Here is a 16,592-nt window from a genome sequence, read left to right on the forward strand (position 1 = left end):
GGATTACGGTATGTGGTATAATGCATAATGGCCATTACGGTATGTGGCATAATGTGTAATGGGCATTGCGGAGTGCAAAGTCCCCTGTCCCACAAAGTCATGACTTACATTTTTCGCAGGCCAGCAATGTATATGTTAGCGCCGCCACTGCACCCCCAATGTATATTTTGTTATGGCGTAACATATATATTGCTGGTGCAAGTGTATGGATTTCTCCCTACGTGCACAGCTGCAAATGAAATGTCTGCCATGCACATGAGTGGGATTTTGCCCGGTCAGGGCGGCACGGGGTGGCGTTTACCTGATTGCTAGGCTCCAAATATATGCAGCCCAGCAATCCGTTCTGAATCAGGCACCAACAACAGGAATGCACAGAATACAACGGCCCCTGCTCCTACCCTTGTAATTCAAACCCCGCCCATTATGTAAATCACCTTTTATCAGAATCAACTTTATTGGCCATGTATACTCGCGTATATAACAGAGCAGCTGCGAGCAAGGGAACAAGTAAGGGAACGGGGTGGAGGTGAGACAACCAGAGACATTTTGACTTTTTCGCGTACATACATTGGATATTTAACGTTTCAATGATAGGCATAGTTAGACAAGCATAGTTAGACGAGTCGATTTGTATTCGTTTGTAGCACATTGTTCATTTGGCGGATAGCTAACGGAAAGAAGCTTTTCGCGGATCTGGATGATTTGGCAGGGATCGATTTGAAGTGTCTGCCCGATGGGAGAATGTCAAATAGGTTGTGCCCAGGGTGAAGCCTGTCTGTTGCAATCTTTGAAAGATTTTCAGCAAAGTCTTCTGAAATTAAAATCTCCTAGTGTGTATGGGCCTAAGAAGAACTGAATTATTTTTCAAATATTTTACACATTCACAGCAGGAGTATGGACCTCTTACCTATGATTTCTCTCATGTCTAATAAGATTTGATTTATTTGCAAAACATTTTCCACACTCAGGACATGGAAATGGTTTCTCACCTGTGTGACTTCTCTGATGAATAACAAGAGCTGATTTGTGAGGAAAACATTTTCCACACTCGGGACATGGAAATGGTTTTTCACCTGTGTGACTTCTCTGATGTTTAGTAAGAGCTGATTTCTCTGTAAAACTTTTTCCACACTCAGAACATGGAAATGGTTTCTCACCTGTGTGAATTCTCTGATGTTTAGTAAGAGCTGATTTCTCAGTAAAACATTTTCCACACTCAGAACATGGAAATGGTTTTTCACCTGTGTGACGTCTCTGATGAATAACAAGATATGCTTTCTGTGTAAAACAATTTCCACACTCAGAACATGGAAATGGTTTCTCACCTGTGTGAATTCTCTGATGTTTAGTAAGAGCTGATTTCGCAGTAAAACTTTTTCCACACTCAGAACATGGAAATGGTTTCTCACTTGTGTGACGTCTCTGATGAATAACAAGAGATGATTTATGTGTAAAACATTTTCCACACTCAGAACATGGAAATTGTTCCTTACCTGTGTGACTTCTCTCATGTTTAACAAGAGATGATTTCTCTGTAAAACATTTTCCACACTCAGAACATGGAAATGGTTTCTCACCTGTGTGACGTCTCTGATGAACGACAAGAGCTGATTTACAGCTAAAACATTTTCCACACTCAGAACATGGAAATTGTTCCTTACCTGTGTGACTTCTCTCATGTATAATAAGAGCTGATTTACGTGTAAAACATTTTCCACACACAGAACATGGAAATTCTTCCTTACCTGTGTGACTTCTCTGATGAATAACAAGAGTTGATTTGTAAGGAAAACATTTTCCACACTCAGAACATGGAAATGGTTTCTCACCTGTGTGACTTCTCTGATGAATAACAAGAGCTGATTTGTGAGGAAAACATTTTCCACACTCAGAACATGGAAATTGTTTCTCACCTGTGTGACTTCTCTGATGTTTATTAAGAGCTGATTTATCTGTATAACATTTTCCACACTCAGAACATGGAAATGGTTTCTCACCTGTGTGACTTCTCTGATGAATAACAAGAGCTGATTTGTGAGGAAAATATTTTCCACACTCAGAACATGGAAATAGTTTCTCACCTGTGTGACTTCTCTGATGTTTATTAAGAGCTGATTTATCTGTATAACATTTTCCACACTCAGAACATGGAAATGGTTTCTCACCTGTGTGACTTCTCTGATGAATAACAAGAGCTGATTTGTGAGGAAAACATTTTCCACACTCAGAACATGGAAATGGTTTCTCACCTGTGTGACTTCTCTGATGAATAACAAGAGCTGATTTGTGAGGAAAACATTTCCCACACTCAGAACATGGAAATGGTTTCTCACCTGTGTGACTTCTCTCATGTCTAATAAGAGTTGATTTGTATGTAAAACATTTTCCACACTCAGAACATGGAAATGGTTCATCACCTGTGTGACTTCTCTCATGTCTAATAAGAGCTGATTTATGTGTAAAACATTTTCCACACTCAGAACATGGAAATTGTTTCTCACCTGTGTGACGTCTCTGATGACTAACAAGAGGTGATTTGTGAGGAAAACATTTCCCACACACAGAACATGGAAAGCCTGTATCAGCTGTATGACCTGGACTACATGTAACAATGGCAGAGTTATTAGGAGCATAGTCCCCTGGAGAAGAAGGATCAGACGATGAATTTGCATTATGAAGCACTGGATGTATATCGGAGATAATGGTGTTTTCTCCTGGAGAATCCCGTATGATGGTATTTTCTATTTTAATGTCTGGAAACAAAATTCGATCTCCCATCACAATATTCTTCCTTCTGTCATCATCTGCCCGGAATTAAATAAGAAAACCTAGAATTAATCTGCACAGCCTATATATAGTATAGCTATCCAATCCCTGTATATTAATGTATTCAATAATGCAGAGATATACAGTATATACACAGGCACAGAAGTATTCCTACAAGGGGCACTCTGGGGTAACTATTAATGTGGTGTATATAATCCCTATATTCTCTCACCAAGTGTCCCAGGAGAGTAATTATACTGTAACTGTCATTGGATGATGCTAGCTAAACTCAGCAACATATATAAAAGACATACAGTGAAAAGGTGATAATAGTGTTGTATCGTGTATTAACGTGAAGGTCCGATGTGTGTTTATTTTATGGGATATTAATATTGTTCAACTTAATTGTTGGATGAGGGGTAAAATGAGCATCTCCTGACCGGAATAAGCTATGTGCCCGGTACCCAAGGGATGTGACATTACCTCAGAATAAAGGTTATTAATCCATTGTGTACCCATATAATTATATGTGTACATCTGGAAGGTATAACACATAAGTGCTGGTATATTGTCAGTGCTGCTCCAGCAAATCATATCACAGTATCACTGGTGCTGGCGTATGGTAAAGTCATTGGATAAAATATTTAATATTGTATGCCCGCCCCCTCCCCTGGTACTTGTCAGCTCACAGAGGTCTGGGCAATCCCTTTCTCCGATTCCATGGTGGGACAATGGAAACACCGGTGTATACATGTTGGTGTGTGGAGTCTGGCACTTGATTGACCGCAGTTAAGGTTACCCTGTCAGGACTCGGGTCTCTGGTGTTCCCGGATGTGGCAGCAGTGGGCCAGTGGTGGACGCTGGGAACTGGAACACTGGGGGTTAGAGGCAAGGACAGTTCATAAGAGGATCACTGGCACTGCGGGCACAGCAAGGTGGGGGAGTTGATGAGACTCTGGTCAGAGGCGCGGAGTCTAACACCACCAACGGTTTTTACCAGGGACCCCCACAAGGAGGTCTGGATTCCGCTGCGTTCGGTAGAGAGGTCGCGGCCCTCTGACCCGAGTTCCCCACAGCTAACTGGCCAGTCACGGGAGAAGGATGGTGACTAGTGGCAGTGAGCTTGGAACTGAGGAACTTGGTCTTCGTTGTCATGGGAGGCCAGAGAGAAGATAGTGGTTTGGGAGCCGACACAGGCAGTTGACGGCATGGGAGCCGCTGGAGAGTCCGTCTGGCCTAGGAACCAGGAGGGTACGTCGGCCTGGGAGCCAATGGAAGGCACTGTCAGTGAGGAACCCGACATTCTTCAGCCTTCATGCTGGTTGCAGAATCGATCTGGGAGTCGATGACTGTGTCGGTCTGGGAACCGATGGCCCTGTGCTGCACTCGGGAAGCTGACTGTAAGCTGGACGCTGGAGATAATAGAACAGCAGCTACAGCAGGTGGAATTAACCAGGCAGGGTGGTCGTAGCAGCAGCAGGATGAGGATCACTGTAGCAGGTACTCAGGAGCCTTGGAGTCAGTCTCTGGGAAACTCTCAGGAGAATGACGAGTGAGGTTTAGAGTTGACGCCTGTGCTGACTAGGGAGTCGAAGACGGTGATGGCCCTTTAAGACCAATAGCAAACTCTGCTGGGACATGCTGGAGTGCTCTATATCCTCTTCCCTTGGGAGCTGGAGATGGTAACAGCAAAGAAGGTAACCTGGCAGGTGGAGAGAGCCAGGGAGCTTTGGTAACAGCTAGTAGTAGCAGCAGCAGATTGCACAGAAAACCACAGGGACTCTGGACAGGAACCTGGAGCCTTGGAACACTGACTTCTGGATGAACACAGGGATCAGACTAGTTGTTCAAGGCCCTGAGCTGTTCTCAAGTGAATCCTTATATCCCCCTAGGTAGCTGGGGATTGGCTACTGGCCGCCGCAGCAGCAATTAGGTCACAACCAGGAAGAAGGATTTCTTGAATATACCTGGATCATGTGACCAGTGCTGAAGTCAGGTGATCAAGGAGGAATGCAGAGCAGCTGCAGCAGCATGGACACAGACAAGCCTGGAAACATTGCAAATCAGGAAACAAATGTAAACCAAGTCAGGTTTGTGACATAACCAAGCCCAAGAAGAGACAGAGAGGAAAAAAGAAAAAAGGGAAGAAACTAAAATGAGACAGAACAAGACATTGTAGACATAGCCGCAAACAACCAACAACAACCTCCACCACATAACACACAGAATGTAACCATACACATGACGCACTGGGAGCGTGTCCACTGCCCCCCATGTAATCAGGGAAAGGGATTTTACTGGCAAGTGCAAAAACCAAGTTTTCTATTTCTGCCGCTGATGGACACTGGGGACATCCCAAAGATTCCGTCACCGGAGGGAGTGTGTAGGAGCTGAACAAATAACCCTGCGCCCAAAACTGCCCTACAGGTTCACAAAGGTGCTGATATGGTAGAGCTTAGTAACTTGTGCAGGGGCAACTAGGTGCCACCCTACTGAGACGCAGAGATCCCTGGAGACATGAACATGGAAGGCACCAGCTACCTCTGAGCAATGCGCACATGTCAATGGCTGCACAAAGCACACAAATAGGACGATGTAGTACAAAGCGTCGACTGTCGTGTCATCACAAATAATCACCAGGGAGAATACAAAGTAACATCCTTGCGGTCCACGGACTCAAGTGGCTCAGACCAAACAGGCTGCAAGAAATCAAAGCTCGTATTGAGGTACCACAGAGTCATGGGAGTCTGCAGACTGAGGACCACCTGCATCAATGATGTAATTATACAAGACAAGGCGATGGTAAATGACCGCTCAGAAACCGGCACCTTCCAAGATCTTAGATGCAAACTTGTGACCAGACGTTGCTGAGGAATAAAAGAAGTCGGGAAAGACACAAGGAGGAAACTCGTCTCTCACACCAGGATACGTGTCCTGTCCTTATATAGTGACAATGCAGAGCACAGACTGGCTTTCCAGCCTTCAGCAATATCGGGATAAGAGCCTACTGACGGGACCAAACTCAAAACTTATACTGGAGAACCCTGGTTCTGTGGTTACTAAAGCCCAGCTCCAGATCATAAGTGGTTGGCCAGAACCTGAGCCAAGAGCCAGATGGAGATGAAACGCATCACACCCGGAAAGCAGGGTCAAATGAAGGCCCATGGAATGGCGTTGAAGAAGAAAACATACCCATATGGACTAAAGATGCATAATCACACACCTAGGGACTGGACGGCCAGGATATGGCCTAGCAGGGAAAAGTCACTCTCTGTAAGGACGGGTTGACAATCCAGCCCCGGGATATAAGTGAACCCTGTGAAACAAGGCTTTAAAAATAACAGATGTGAGTCCGCCTCTGAAGAATCAGTAGCCAATGCCAAGGATATAGATAGGAGACCAATAGGAAGCGGGAGTGGGCGGGTACTTAGGGTACCAGATACGTCTGCTGGCAAAAAAGGAGAGTTATGGTAGACCTACCTTTGTTAACTCCCTTTCCTTGAAGTCCATGGGAACCACAGGGGACATCGGGGTTGTAGGCGGATCCAGGGGGTCCGAGGCACCAATCAGCAAAGCTCTTAAAGGTTTTACCCAGCATGCCCGGGCCCTCTCCCCTACAGCCCCGCCTCCAGGCTACTGCCGCCAGTTTTTGGTAACAAGCCGAGAGCAGGAAGCGGAGAAGATTACACATATGCCCAGAACTCATACATACTTCTGGAATGGTCAGAACAGGTCACAGTATCAGAACATCACGTAAAGGTGAACCTCAGTGGCAAATTTAAAGGGTGGGCGCCCTGTGGTTCCCATGGACTTCAAGGAAAGGGAGTTAACAAAGGTAGGTCTACCATAACTCTCCTTTTCCTTGTCAGGGTCCATGGGTCCCACAGGGGACATCGGGGATGTCACAAGCCGTAATTAAGGGAGGGAATTTGTCTGAGGTGTCAGCAGAACCAGACGACCGAAGGAGGCATCCTGGGAGGCGAACGTGTCAAAGGCGTAGAACTTAATAAATGTCTGGACGGATGACCACGTTGCAGCCTTGCACAGCTGTTCGGCAGAAGCACCCCTGCTTGCTGCCCATGAAGGCCCAACCGCTCTAGTAGAGTGTGCCCTGATAGCAACCGGAATGGGCCTGTTAGACAGAAGATATGCCTGTTGTATAGCCATGCGGATCCAGCGGGCAATAGTTTGTTTACCCGCTGGCCAACCCTTCTTGTGAAAGCCATATAACACAAAGAGGGAATCAGATTTCCTGACCAATTTAGTGCGGTCGATATAGATGGTCAAAGCTCTGACCACATCAAGCAATTTTTCATCAGATGAAAGGTCATCTGAGGTGAATGCAGGTACCACGATTTCCTGGTTGACATGGAATTTTGTCACCACCTTGGGCAGATGAGAAGACCTTGTCCGTAACACTGCCCTGTCACTGTGGAACACCAGGAAGGGTGATTTACACGACAGTGCGGAAAGATCCGACACCCTGCGTGCGGAGGCAATGGCCAGGAGGAAGACAGTTTTGACTTTCAGCCATTTAAGCTCCACTGATGATAGTGGTTCAAACGGTGGTTTGGTTAAAGCTTGAAGCACTAAAGATAAGTCCCAAGGATTCGTGGGAGGAACAAAGGGAGGCTGTATGTGTACTACTCCCTGTAGAAATGTGCGAATGTCAGGTAAGAATGCAATCTTTCTCTGAAACCATACTGAAAGGGCTGAGATTTGGACCTTCAGAGAAGCCAATCTTAGTCCTAAGTCCAATCCATTTTGAAGGAAGGCCAATATCCTGGCTGTTTTGAAAATCTTGGGATCATATTTATTAGAATTGCACCAAGAAAAATAGGAATGCCAAGTCCGGTAGTATATCCTTGAAGATGCTGGCTTGCGAGCCTGGATCATCGTCCTAGCCACCCTGTCAGAAAAACCCTTGCTCTTTAATAAGGCAATTTCAAGAGCCACGCCGTCAAAGACAGGCGCTGAGGGTCTGGATGAAGACACGGCCCCTGGCTCAACAGATCTTGACGAAGAGGCAATGGCCAGGGGGACTGGTGTGACAGTTGTTGTAGGTCCACGTACCAGTGTCGGCGTGGCCAGTCTGGCGCGATGAGAAGGAGGGTTCCTCCTTCTTGCCTGAACTTTCTGATCACCCTGGGGATCATGTTTATCGGAGGGAACGCGTATGGGAGATGAAACTTCCACGGTACGGACAGGGCATCCGTGAAGTAGGCCTGAGGATCCCTGGTCCTTGCTCCGAAGCATGGGAGTTTGAAATTGTGTCTGGACGCCATGAGGTCTACATCTGGGGTGCCCCAGACTTGCGTCAGACTGACAAACACTTCCGGGTGTAGGGACCACTCCCCCGGGTGGATATCCTGTCGGCTCAGAAAGTCCGCCTCCCAGTTCAGGACTCCTGGGATGAAGACTGCCGACAGGGCTAGGAGATGTTCTTCCGACCAGGTGAGAATCCTGGAGACCTCCCGGAGGGCGGCGACACTTCGAGTTCCTCCCTGGCGGTTTATGTATGCCACCGCCGTGGCTTTGTCCGACCTGATCTGAACAGGTTTTCCCTGCAACAGATCCTGAGACTGAAGAAGGGCATTGTAGGCTGCTCGAATCTCTAAGACATTGATGGATAATCGAGATTCTGGTTCGGTCCAGACGCCTTGCAAGGACCGGGATCCTACTACTGCCCCCCAGCCTCGCAGGCTGGCGTCTGAGGTTAGTACTATCCACTCTCTGAACCAGAATAGTCTCCCCTGGTTTAGGTGGTCCATCTGTTCCCACCACAGGAGCGAGTCTTTGACCTCCTGTGTTAGAGTGAGAAACGTCGACTTGACGTGTTGTGGTAGGCCATCCCATTTCGCCAGGACCAGGCCCTGGAGCGGACGGGAGTGGAACTGGGCCCATTCGACCATGTCGAATGTGGACACCATCCTCCCCAATATTTTCATGGCCCAGTGAACCGAGACTCTTGGTTTCTGAGCAAAGATCTGGATTCTCTGTACTAAGTCCCTGGCCTTGTCGTTTGGGAGAAACAGACGCAGGGCTCTGGTGTCCAGTAAAGCTCCCAGATGCAACATTCTCTGGGAGGGGATCGTGGAAGATTTCTCCCAGTTGAGGAGCCACCCGTGAGCCTGTAATGTGGAGATTGTTATCTGCAAGTGGGATGTTAGGACCTCTGGTGACTTGGCTACAATCAACAGGTCGTCCAAGTAGGGGAAGACCCTGATCCCCTGCTTGTGCAGGATTTCTGCCATTATAGCCATCACTTTTGTAAAAATCCTTGGCGCTGTTGCAAGGCCGAATGGGAGGGCCTGAAACTGGTAGTGACTCTTCAGAATAGCAAAGCGCAGATACTTCTGGTGGGCCGGTAGGATGGGAATGTGGAGGTATGCGTCTCTGATATCTAGAGAGACCATGAAGTCCCCCCTCCTCTAGGGCCAGGATGATGGTCCTCAAGGTCTCCATCCTGAACTTTGTGACTTTTACCACCTTGTTCAGAGCTTTGAGGTTTAAAATGGGACGGAACGTTCCATTTGGTTTGGGCACCAGAAACAGGGTTGAGTAGAAGCCGAGGCCTCTCTGGTGCCCCGGCACGGGAACAATGACCCGCGACCGAAGTAAGGTCTGTAGAATGATCCTCATGTGCTCTGCCTTGTATGGGTCTCTCGGGAGGCCTGTGCAAAAGAACCTTCTTGGGGGGGGCTTTGAGAAGGATATGGCGTACCCCTGCGACACTACCTCCCTCACCCAGGCATCCTTTGTAGTGGATAGCCACTGGTGAGCGAAGTACAGGAGTCTGCCTCCCACTTGGGGGTCCGCCTGTGGGAGGCTGGCCCCGTCATGCGGAAGGCTTGTCGGCCTTGGGGGGAGCCTGTCTGGCGGCCCAAGGCTGCTTGGGTTTGGGTTTGCCAGTCTTATGAGCGGGCGAGGGTCTGGTATAGGACTGGCCTCTGGCCTTGCCTTGAGGACGAAAGGGCCGAAAGGACTGGGTTCTAGGCCTTTGAGGTAGAGCCGTAGGGAGGCAGGCTGTCTTAGCTGACGCCAAGGAGGCCACAATTTTATTTAACTCCTCCCCAAACAGGTTTTCCCCTTTAAAGGGTAAGAGTTCCAGAGTCCTTTTGGATTCTAGGTCCGCCTTCCATGACCGAAGCCAGATAATCCGGCGTGCCAGCACTGAACTAGCGGAGGCTCTGGCAGCTAGAGTGCCGGCGTCCGACATAGCATCCATAATATATGATGCTGCATGTTTGATGTGTTGCATACACAGCCTTGCATCCTCAGATGCGACTGGGGCCAACTCATCCTCTATCACTTGTAACCAAGGAGAAATGGCCTTTGCCGCCCAAGTAGCTGCAATTGTAGGCCTCTGCACTGCCCCTGCATAAGAAAAGGCTGCCTTAAGAGCGTTTTCCAGACGCCTGTCTGTCTGGTCCTTCAGGGCTGACCCTGAGGCTACCGGGAGCATGGATGGTTTAACCAGCCTGGACACGTGCGCGTCCACTGTGGGAGGGATTTCCCAAGGGGTACAATCCTCTGGAGGTAGCGGGTATCTAGCCAGCATCTTTTTAGATATGTTGGCTCTCTTCCCTAAAGCCTCCCATTGATCTCTCCTGATTTCTGATAAATGATCAGAATGAGGGAACTGGGCTTTGACTACCTTCTGCTTTTTGAAGACGTCCCTGGTCTTAGCAGTGGGTTCAGGTTCATCTGCATCTGACAGAAGAACCTCCCGGATAGCATAAATAAGGCCTGCTATGTCAGGGGTCTCAGCCTGAGAAGCGAGAGGATCAGTAGGCATAGGGTCATCCCCATCGTCATCAGGTATGATGTCATCCCCATTATCAGGGTCTGCATTATCGGGTTCATCCCCGCCATCGTCTGTGTCATCAGAGCCATCCCTGGTTACCGGTAGCAACGGATTTATCAAGGATCTACTGGGTTGTGCAGCATGTGGCAGTAGCTTCTGCATAGCTGCCGTAGTCTGCTGCAAGGTCTGCACCGTGGTCGACAGAGCATCCACCCATGGAGGGGGGGGCTGTACTACAGGGGGTGCTACAGCATTAGGGAGACGATCCACCAGGGTGCCCAACAGCTGTTGAAAGGCTGCCCATGGTGGCTGGGGTGCCCCTGAGGGCTGGGGATGGTCAGGAGGAGTAAAGCAATTGACACATAGCCCATCCTGGATGACATCCATTTCAGACAGACCTGCAGCGCAGCTCTTGCAAGACAAGAGCAAGGGAGATTCTGTCTGGCTGCGCCCCCGTTTGGACATAGTGAGCACACTCCCAATAGGGGGGATACAGTGCACAGTAGGTAACTCAGTGGAAGAGAACCTAGAGTGATCCACTGACAGTATGTGACCTCTGAGGTAAAAACCTCACTTAGAAATAAAGTGGACAGTTTGAGAAAAAAACTGACAGAGGAAAAGGAAGTACTAGCACAAAGTCACATACACACTATATTAGGCAATATAGATGAGCTAACACACCCTATATCAACCACAGTACTCTATAGAGCAAAGGGGGAATGAGGGTGGCTGTGAAAAGCACTACTTAGCCTGTAGCCGGTTTCACAGGGGAGAGAGATGTGCCCGACCTCTGGAGACCTGCGTGCTGCTGTAATGGCGCTGGTCCAAGAGAGGGGGGGCGGGCACAAACAGTTTCAGCTAATGGACGGCAGACCTCGAGGAGATTGGCGCCAAAGCTGGGGGAGGGACTGCAGGCCAAACGCCACCTCCCCTTGCTGGACTTCCCCCACCGGAGCATAAGAGCTACTTAAAAATGGGTCCCCCCCAGGCCCAGCCTGCTGCTCTGTCCCCGGTGGTCTAGTGGGATCCCTGGCCGAAGCGAGTGCCCACGCCAGCCACCGCGGGCGTCTCCCAGCGCGCCGCGGCAGGACAGCGATTAGTGCTTCCTTAGGAAGCCTTACCTGCTCCTGGTCCGGCCACGCTGTCAGGAGAGCGACGTCCGGCGGTGCTAGGCGCTGACGTCGCCTCCGCCGTCTGCCTCAAGATGTTCTGAGGAGGTCGGCGCCGGGAGGAGTGAAGGAGACGCTCACTCCGCTGTCAATCACTGACGGCGGGGAGCGTCTCTGCCGCAAGGCGGCTTCTGCCGCCGTAGCAGCCGTTTTAAAAATAAAAAGCTTCTTCTGGAATCACCTCAAAGAGGTGATTCCTGCTGATTACAGGTGCGTCTGCTTCCTGCAGGCACCAACTAAAAACTGGCGGCAGTAGCCTGGAGGCGGGGCTGTAGGGGAGAGGGCCCGGGCATGCTGGGTAAAACCTTTAAGAGCTTCGCTGATTGGTGCCTCGGACCCCCTGGATCCGCCTACAACCCCGATGTCCCCTGTGGGACCCATGGACCCTGACAAGGAAAGCCCCCACTACCTGGAGATTCAGGAGAATTCAACATTGTCCCCTGGAACAGGATCCCATCTATAGCGGTGGGATAAAGTAACCGGCCTTAAGTCTTAGTACATCTGTATTTAGGTTACACATCCCAGCTGCAACGGGCAGAATTCCCCATGCAATCACATAGGTGGCTGGAGTTCCGGTACACACAGCTCCGCCCATATATGTCACACGGTGAGCACCTGCTGGGCACACGTATGATAGCCTTATACTGACCGCCTTTATGGCGTTCCAACAGCACTTTGTGGAATTTGCTTTGAATTTAATTCACAGATAAAATGAGGAAACTGAAATGATTCCAGAGGACGCCATACACAGACAGTAGAACATGTGACTACTCTCTGTAATATGTGATTACTACTCACCTGTGCTGGGATCTGTAGGGATCTCCTCCTCCTTAACTGGCCGATCCCTCATCACACACGTCTCTTCTTCTCCCTCCAGATCTTCTTCTTTAATATTAGTCGGATCTTCACCCTTAAAAAAACCCCACAAATATAAAAGAAATGTGTCAGGTCTTGACAGAGAACCCTCTGAGGAAGCCTCAAACTGATGGTGAAATGCGTTCAGGAATCTCCCTACCACCCACAGAAGCTTGTACTTACTCAGTCTGCACTCTGATTATATGATCCAACTATTTATCTATACTTTTATCTAATTACATCTTCTTTTACTTTGTATTCATTATTTCTGTCCCATTACCTACTTATGAACACACACATGCACAATAATCCCCAGCAATCTCTCTATCCCACAGGTCTCCACCAGCTCAGTGTATAACACACAGTCTACAGATCATTCAGTTATAAGTCACTTTGGTATATTGGCAAGACCCTAAATCCCACCTACCTGTACCTGATCCTCCTGTGGGGTCATGCGAGTCTCCTCTGTACAGTGCCGGGAATACAGAGGACGGGGACATCTCTCTGGGGTATCTCTGTTACTGGGCCCATCTGTAGGAGACACACAGTGACTGAGGACATGGTATTATTATTATAATTTTATTTATAAGGCGCCACAAGTGTTTCGCAGCGCCGTACAAAGGAACAATACAGGGAGACAAAGCTTGGCATAACATTGAATAAAATAGGATTTCTGTACTTACCGTAAATCCCTTTCTCCGAGTCCACAGGTGTCACTGGAGCGTAGACAGTGGGGATAGAAGGGCGACCTCAGGGAGCTAGGGCACTCTATTGTAAATTCAGTGTGGCCAACTCCTCCCCTTCTCTCTCCCCCGGCAGTCTCAATGATGGTGCCCAGAGGGAGCTGGAACTTTTAACCAACATTCATGCAGACATGGAAACTGAGTCAAGCAGTGATGAAATAACACAAACACTGAACATAGTTAACCACACAAAAACTAGTTAGCAGGAAGAAACCCCAAACCAGGACTAGAAGGTCCTTCCTAGGTAAGTCGGCAACAGCGCCGAGGAGGGCGTCCAGTGACACCTGTGGACTCGGAGAAAGGGATTTACGGTAAGTACAGAAATCCTATTTTCTCCTTCCTCCACTAGGTGTCACTGGAGCGTAGACAGTGGGGACGTCCCAGAGCTCCCAACACGGGTGGGAAGGCGCTGAGAACCCCCAAGAACTGCTCGGCCAAACTGTGAGGCCGATGAAGCAAATGTGTCGAATCTATAGAACCTAACAAAGGTTCGCCTGCCCGACCATGTAGCAGCTCGGCAAAGCTGATTAATGGAAACCCCTCGAGCAGCCGCCCAAGAGGGTCCTACTGAACGCGTAGAATGCGCCGAAATGGAAGCCGGAGGAGTCTGAGCCGCTTTCACGTATGCTTGTCTTATAGTCAACCGTATCCATCTGGCCAAAGTCTGTTTAGATGCAGGCCATCCCCGACGGATTGGATCATAGGTGACAAAGAGACAGTCCGATCTTCTAACTGAGAAAGAAAAAGGGGAGACACGCACCAGGCGAGTCGAGCAGCGCTTAAAGATAATGAATATTACCAATTGGTAAAGAGTGTAACAATTTTTACTGTTAAAAGTACATACAAATAATACAATAATACAAATAAACAAATAAGGGGGTAAGGTGTGGAAATAAACGTAAATTGGAATTAATAAAAACAATAATAAAGGGATAAAATTGGAGGATGTAAATAAGTCCTCGCCTCAATGGACACGTCTGTGTGATATATTGGGTCACTTATTGGAGACTGGGTAAGTGCACATTACCGGATATGAATTTGGATGTCCCACAGAAGTAGCAAAACTGGGAGTCCTCACGATGTCTGTGGCTCGATGGATTGCCACTGGAGGAGATGGATACGCTTGGATGGATTCAGTCCTCTATTGGACGGCGAGAGAAGATATTGCCTTTAGTCTCAATCGCCGGAGGATGTCCAAAAACGAAATCCCAGTAGATGTTGCTGCAATGGGTTATGGCTTCCGTGTCTGGGGTAACTCACACTGGTATAGATGGTTTGACCAGGAGTTGTTAAGCACGGTGTCCGCCGTTTGGAGATATCCACAGTGGGGAATAAAGAATGGTAGTGTCCACACTGAATGCAAGTGTTCACAGCGATGTCCAGAGGCTGAGGGAGGTCACCTAACGCGTTTCACTGCGTCCTGCAGCTTTATCAAAGGTGTGGGGGACTGGTTACCTTGTACAGGTATATATACCCCTACTAATGGGGGAATCAATACACCTGTGGAGTACAATTATCATGACTCCGGTCATGTGACCAGAAACGGATCACATGATCGGGGCAGTGAGAGCAAAGATAGAGGGGACATATCCTCCAAAAATCATTTAATAGGTGTCTCACTTTTGGGAGTGAGATGTATAATACAGCTGTATCAAATGAGTAATAATGCGCAGTTTCTCATTTGATACAGCTGTATAATACATCTCACTCGCCGTCCAATAGAGGACTGAATCCATCCAAGCGTATCCATCTCCTCCAGTGGCAATCCATCGAGCCACAGACATCGTGAGGACTCCCAGTTTTGCTACTTCTGTGGGACATCCAAATTCATATCCGGTAATGTGCACTTACCCGGTCTCCAATAAGTGACCCAATATATCACACAGACGTGTCCATTGAGGCGAGGACTTATTTACATCCTCCAATTTTATCCCTTTATTATTGTTTTTATTAATTCCAATTTACGTTTATTTCCCCACCTTACCCCCTTATTTGTTTATTTGTATTATTGTATTATTTGTATGTACTTTTAACAGTAAAAATTTACACTCTTTACCAATTGGTAATATTCATTGTCTTTAAGCGTTGCTCGACTTGCCTGGTGCGTGTCTCCCCTTTTTCTTTCTTCTTTAAAAAGTGGGGAGTGACTACCCCCACACCTGAGCAGCTGCTTTAAATTGAAGAATCAGCTCAATACCAGGCGCCTGATTATTCCTAGTGAATAACCTTTTTTCCGATCTTCTAACTGAGGCTGTTCTGGCAACGTAAACTTTGAAGGCCCTCACCACGTCCAAAGATTCTGCTTGAGGATCTTCGGTAAATGCAGGAACTACGATAGGCTGGTTAAGGTGGAAGGAGGAAACCACCTTTGGAAGGAAGGATAAGGATGTACGAAGCTCGGCTCTGAGTGAAACACCAAAAAAGGCGAGCGACATGAAAGGGCTCCCAGCTCTGAAACCCTTCTGGCTGAGGCCAAAGCTAGTAAGAGAACCGTCTTCCAAGTGAGGTATTTGAGATCTACCTCATCCAAAGGTTCAAAAACCGAGGAGCAAAGATAATCAAGGACCAAGTCTAAGTCCCATGGGGCCGTAGGAGGGCGAACCGGAGGCTGCAATCGTAAAACCCCCTGAAAGAAGGTTTGTACCTCAGGTAGCAGTGCTAACCGTCTTTGAAAAAAAAAGGATAAAGCGGACACCTGAACCTTCAGGGATCCCAAACGCAAACCTGCAGACAGCCCAGCCTGAAGGAATAAAAGAAGTCTGGCCTTTTTGAATGCCGTTGTGGAGACCCCGCGGCCTTCGCACCATGCCACATACGACCTCCAAATACGGTGGTAATGTCTTGATGTTACCTCTTTCCTTGCACTCATCATGGTCGGGATTACTGTTCTTGGAATCCCTGCTGGTCTTAAGATGGACTTTTCAGCAGCCACGCCGTCAAATGTAGCCGCTTTAAGTCTGGGAAGACGAAAGGACCTTGACTGAGAAGATCTTCTTGTAATGGCAGAGGCCACGGCTCTTCGACCAGCAGGGTTGTGAGGCTGGTGTACCAAGCTCGCCGAGGCCAGTCCGGAGCAATTAGGAGGGCCAACACCCTCTGCCTCCTTATGCGCTGTAGAATCTTGGGTATCAGCGGAAACGGAGGGAACAGGTATACAAAGCTGAATGGCCAAGGAGCCGTCAGGGCATCCACTCCCGCTGCTGCTGGGTCTCGAGTTCGTGCAAAGTACAACGGAAGTTGATGGTTGAGACG

At 48.3% G+C, this 16,592-nt stretch overlaps 1 protein-coding gene across 5 annotated transcripts in view; it reads right to left on the minus strand.

Moving 5' to 3' along the window:
* Positions 1-817: 817 nt before the first annotated feature.
* LOC146010024 (uncharacterized) overlaps positions 818-16,592 on the minus strand; it is a 437,588-nt gene continuing 421,813 nt past the window's right edge. For 3 of the 5 annotated variants that reach the window (XM_083150826.1, XM_083150825.1, XM_083150829.1), the window contains 3 exons: positions 13,025-13,128; positions 12,541-12,652; positions 818-2,804 (listed from right to left, as the gene is read on the minus strand). In XM_083150826.1, the coding sequence (XP_083006952.1) occupies positions 904-2,804; positions 12,541-12,652; positions 13,025-13,128 (2,117 nt within the window). In that variant the 3' untranslated portion in view covers positions 818-903. The remainder of the gene's footprint in view (positions 2,805-12,540; positions 12,653-13,024; positions 13,129-16,592) is intronic. The other 2 variants (XM_083150827.1, XM_083150830.1) reach the window with 1 other exon arrangement.

The sequence above is a fragment of the Crinia signifera genome, chromosome 6 (genome assembly GCF_055691185.1).
Source record: "Crinia signifera chromosome 6, ASM5569118v1, whole genome shotgun sequence".
Lineage (NCBI taxonomy): Eukaryota > Metazoa > Chordata > Amphibia > Anura > Myobatrachidae > Crinia > Crinia signifera.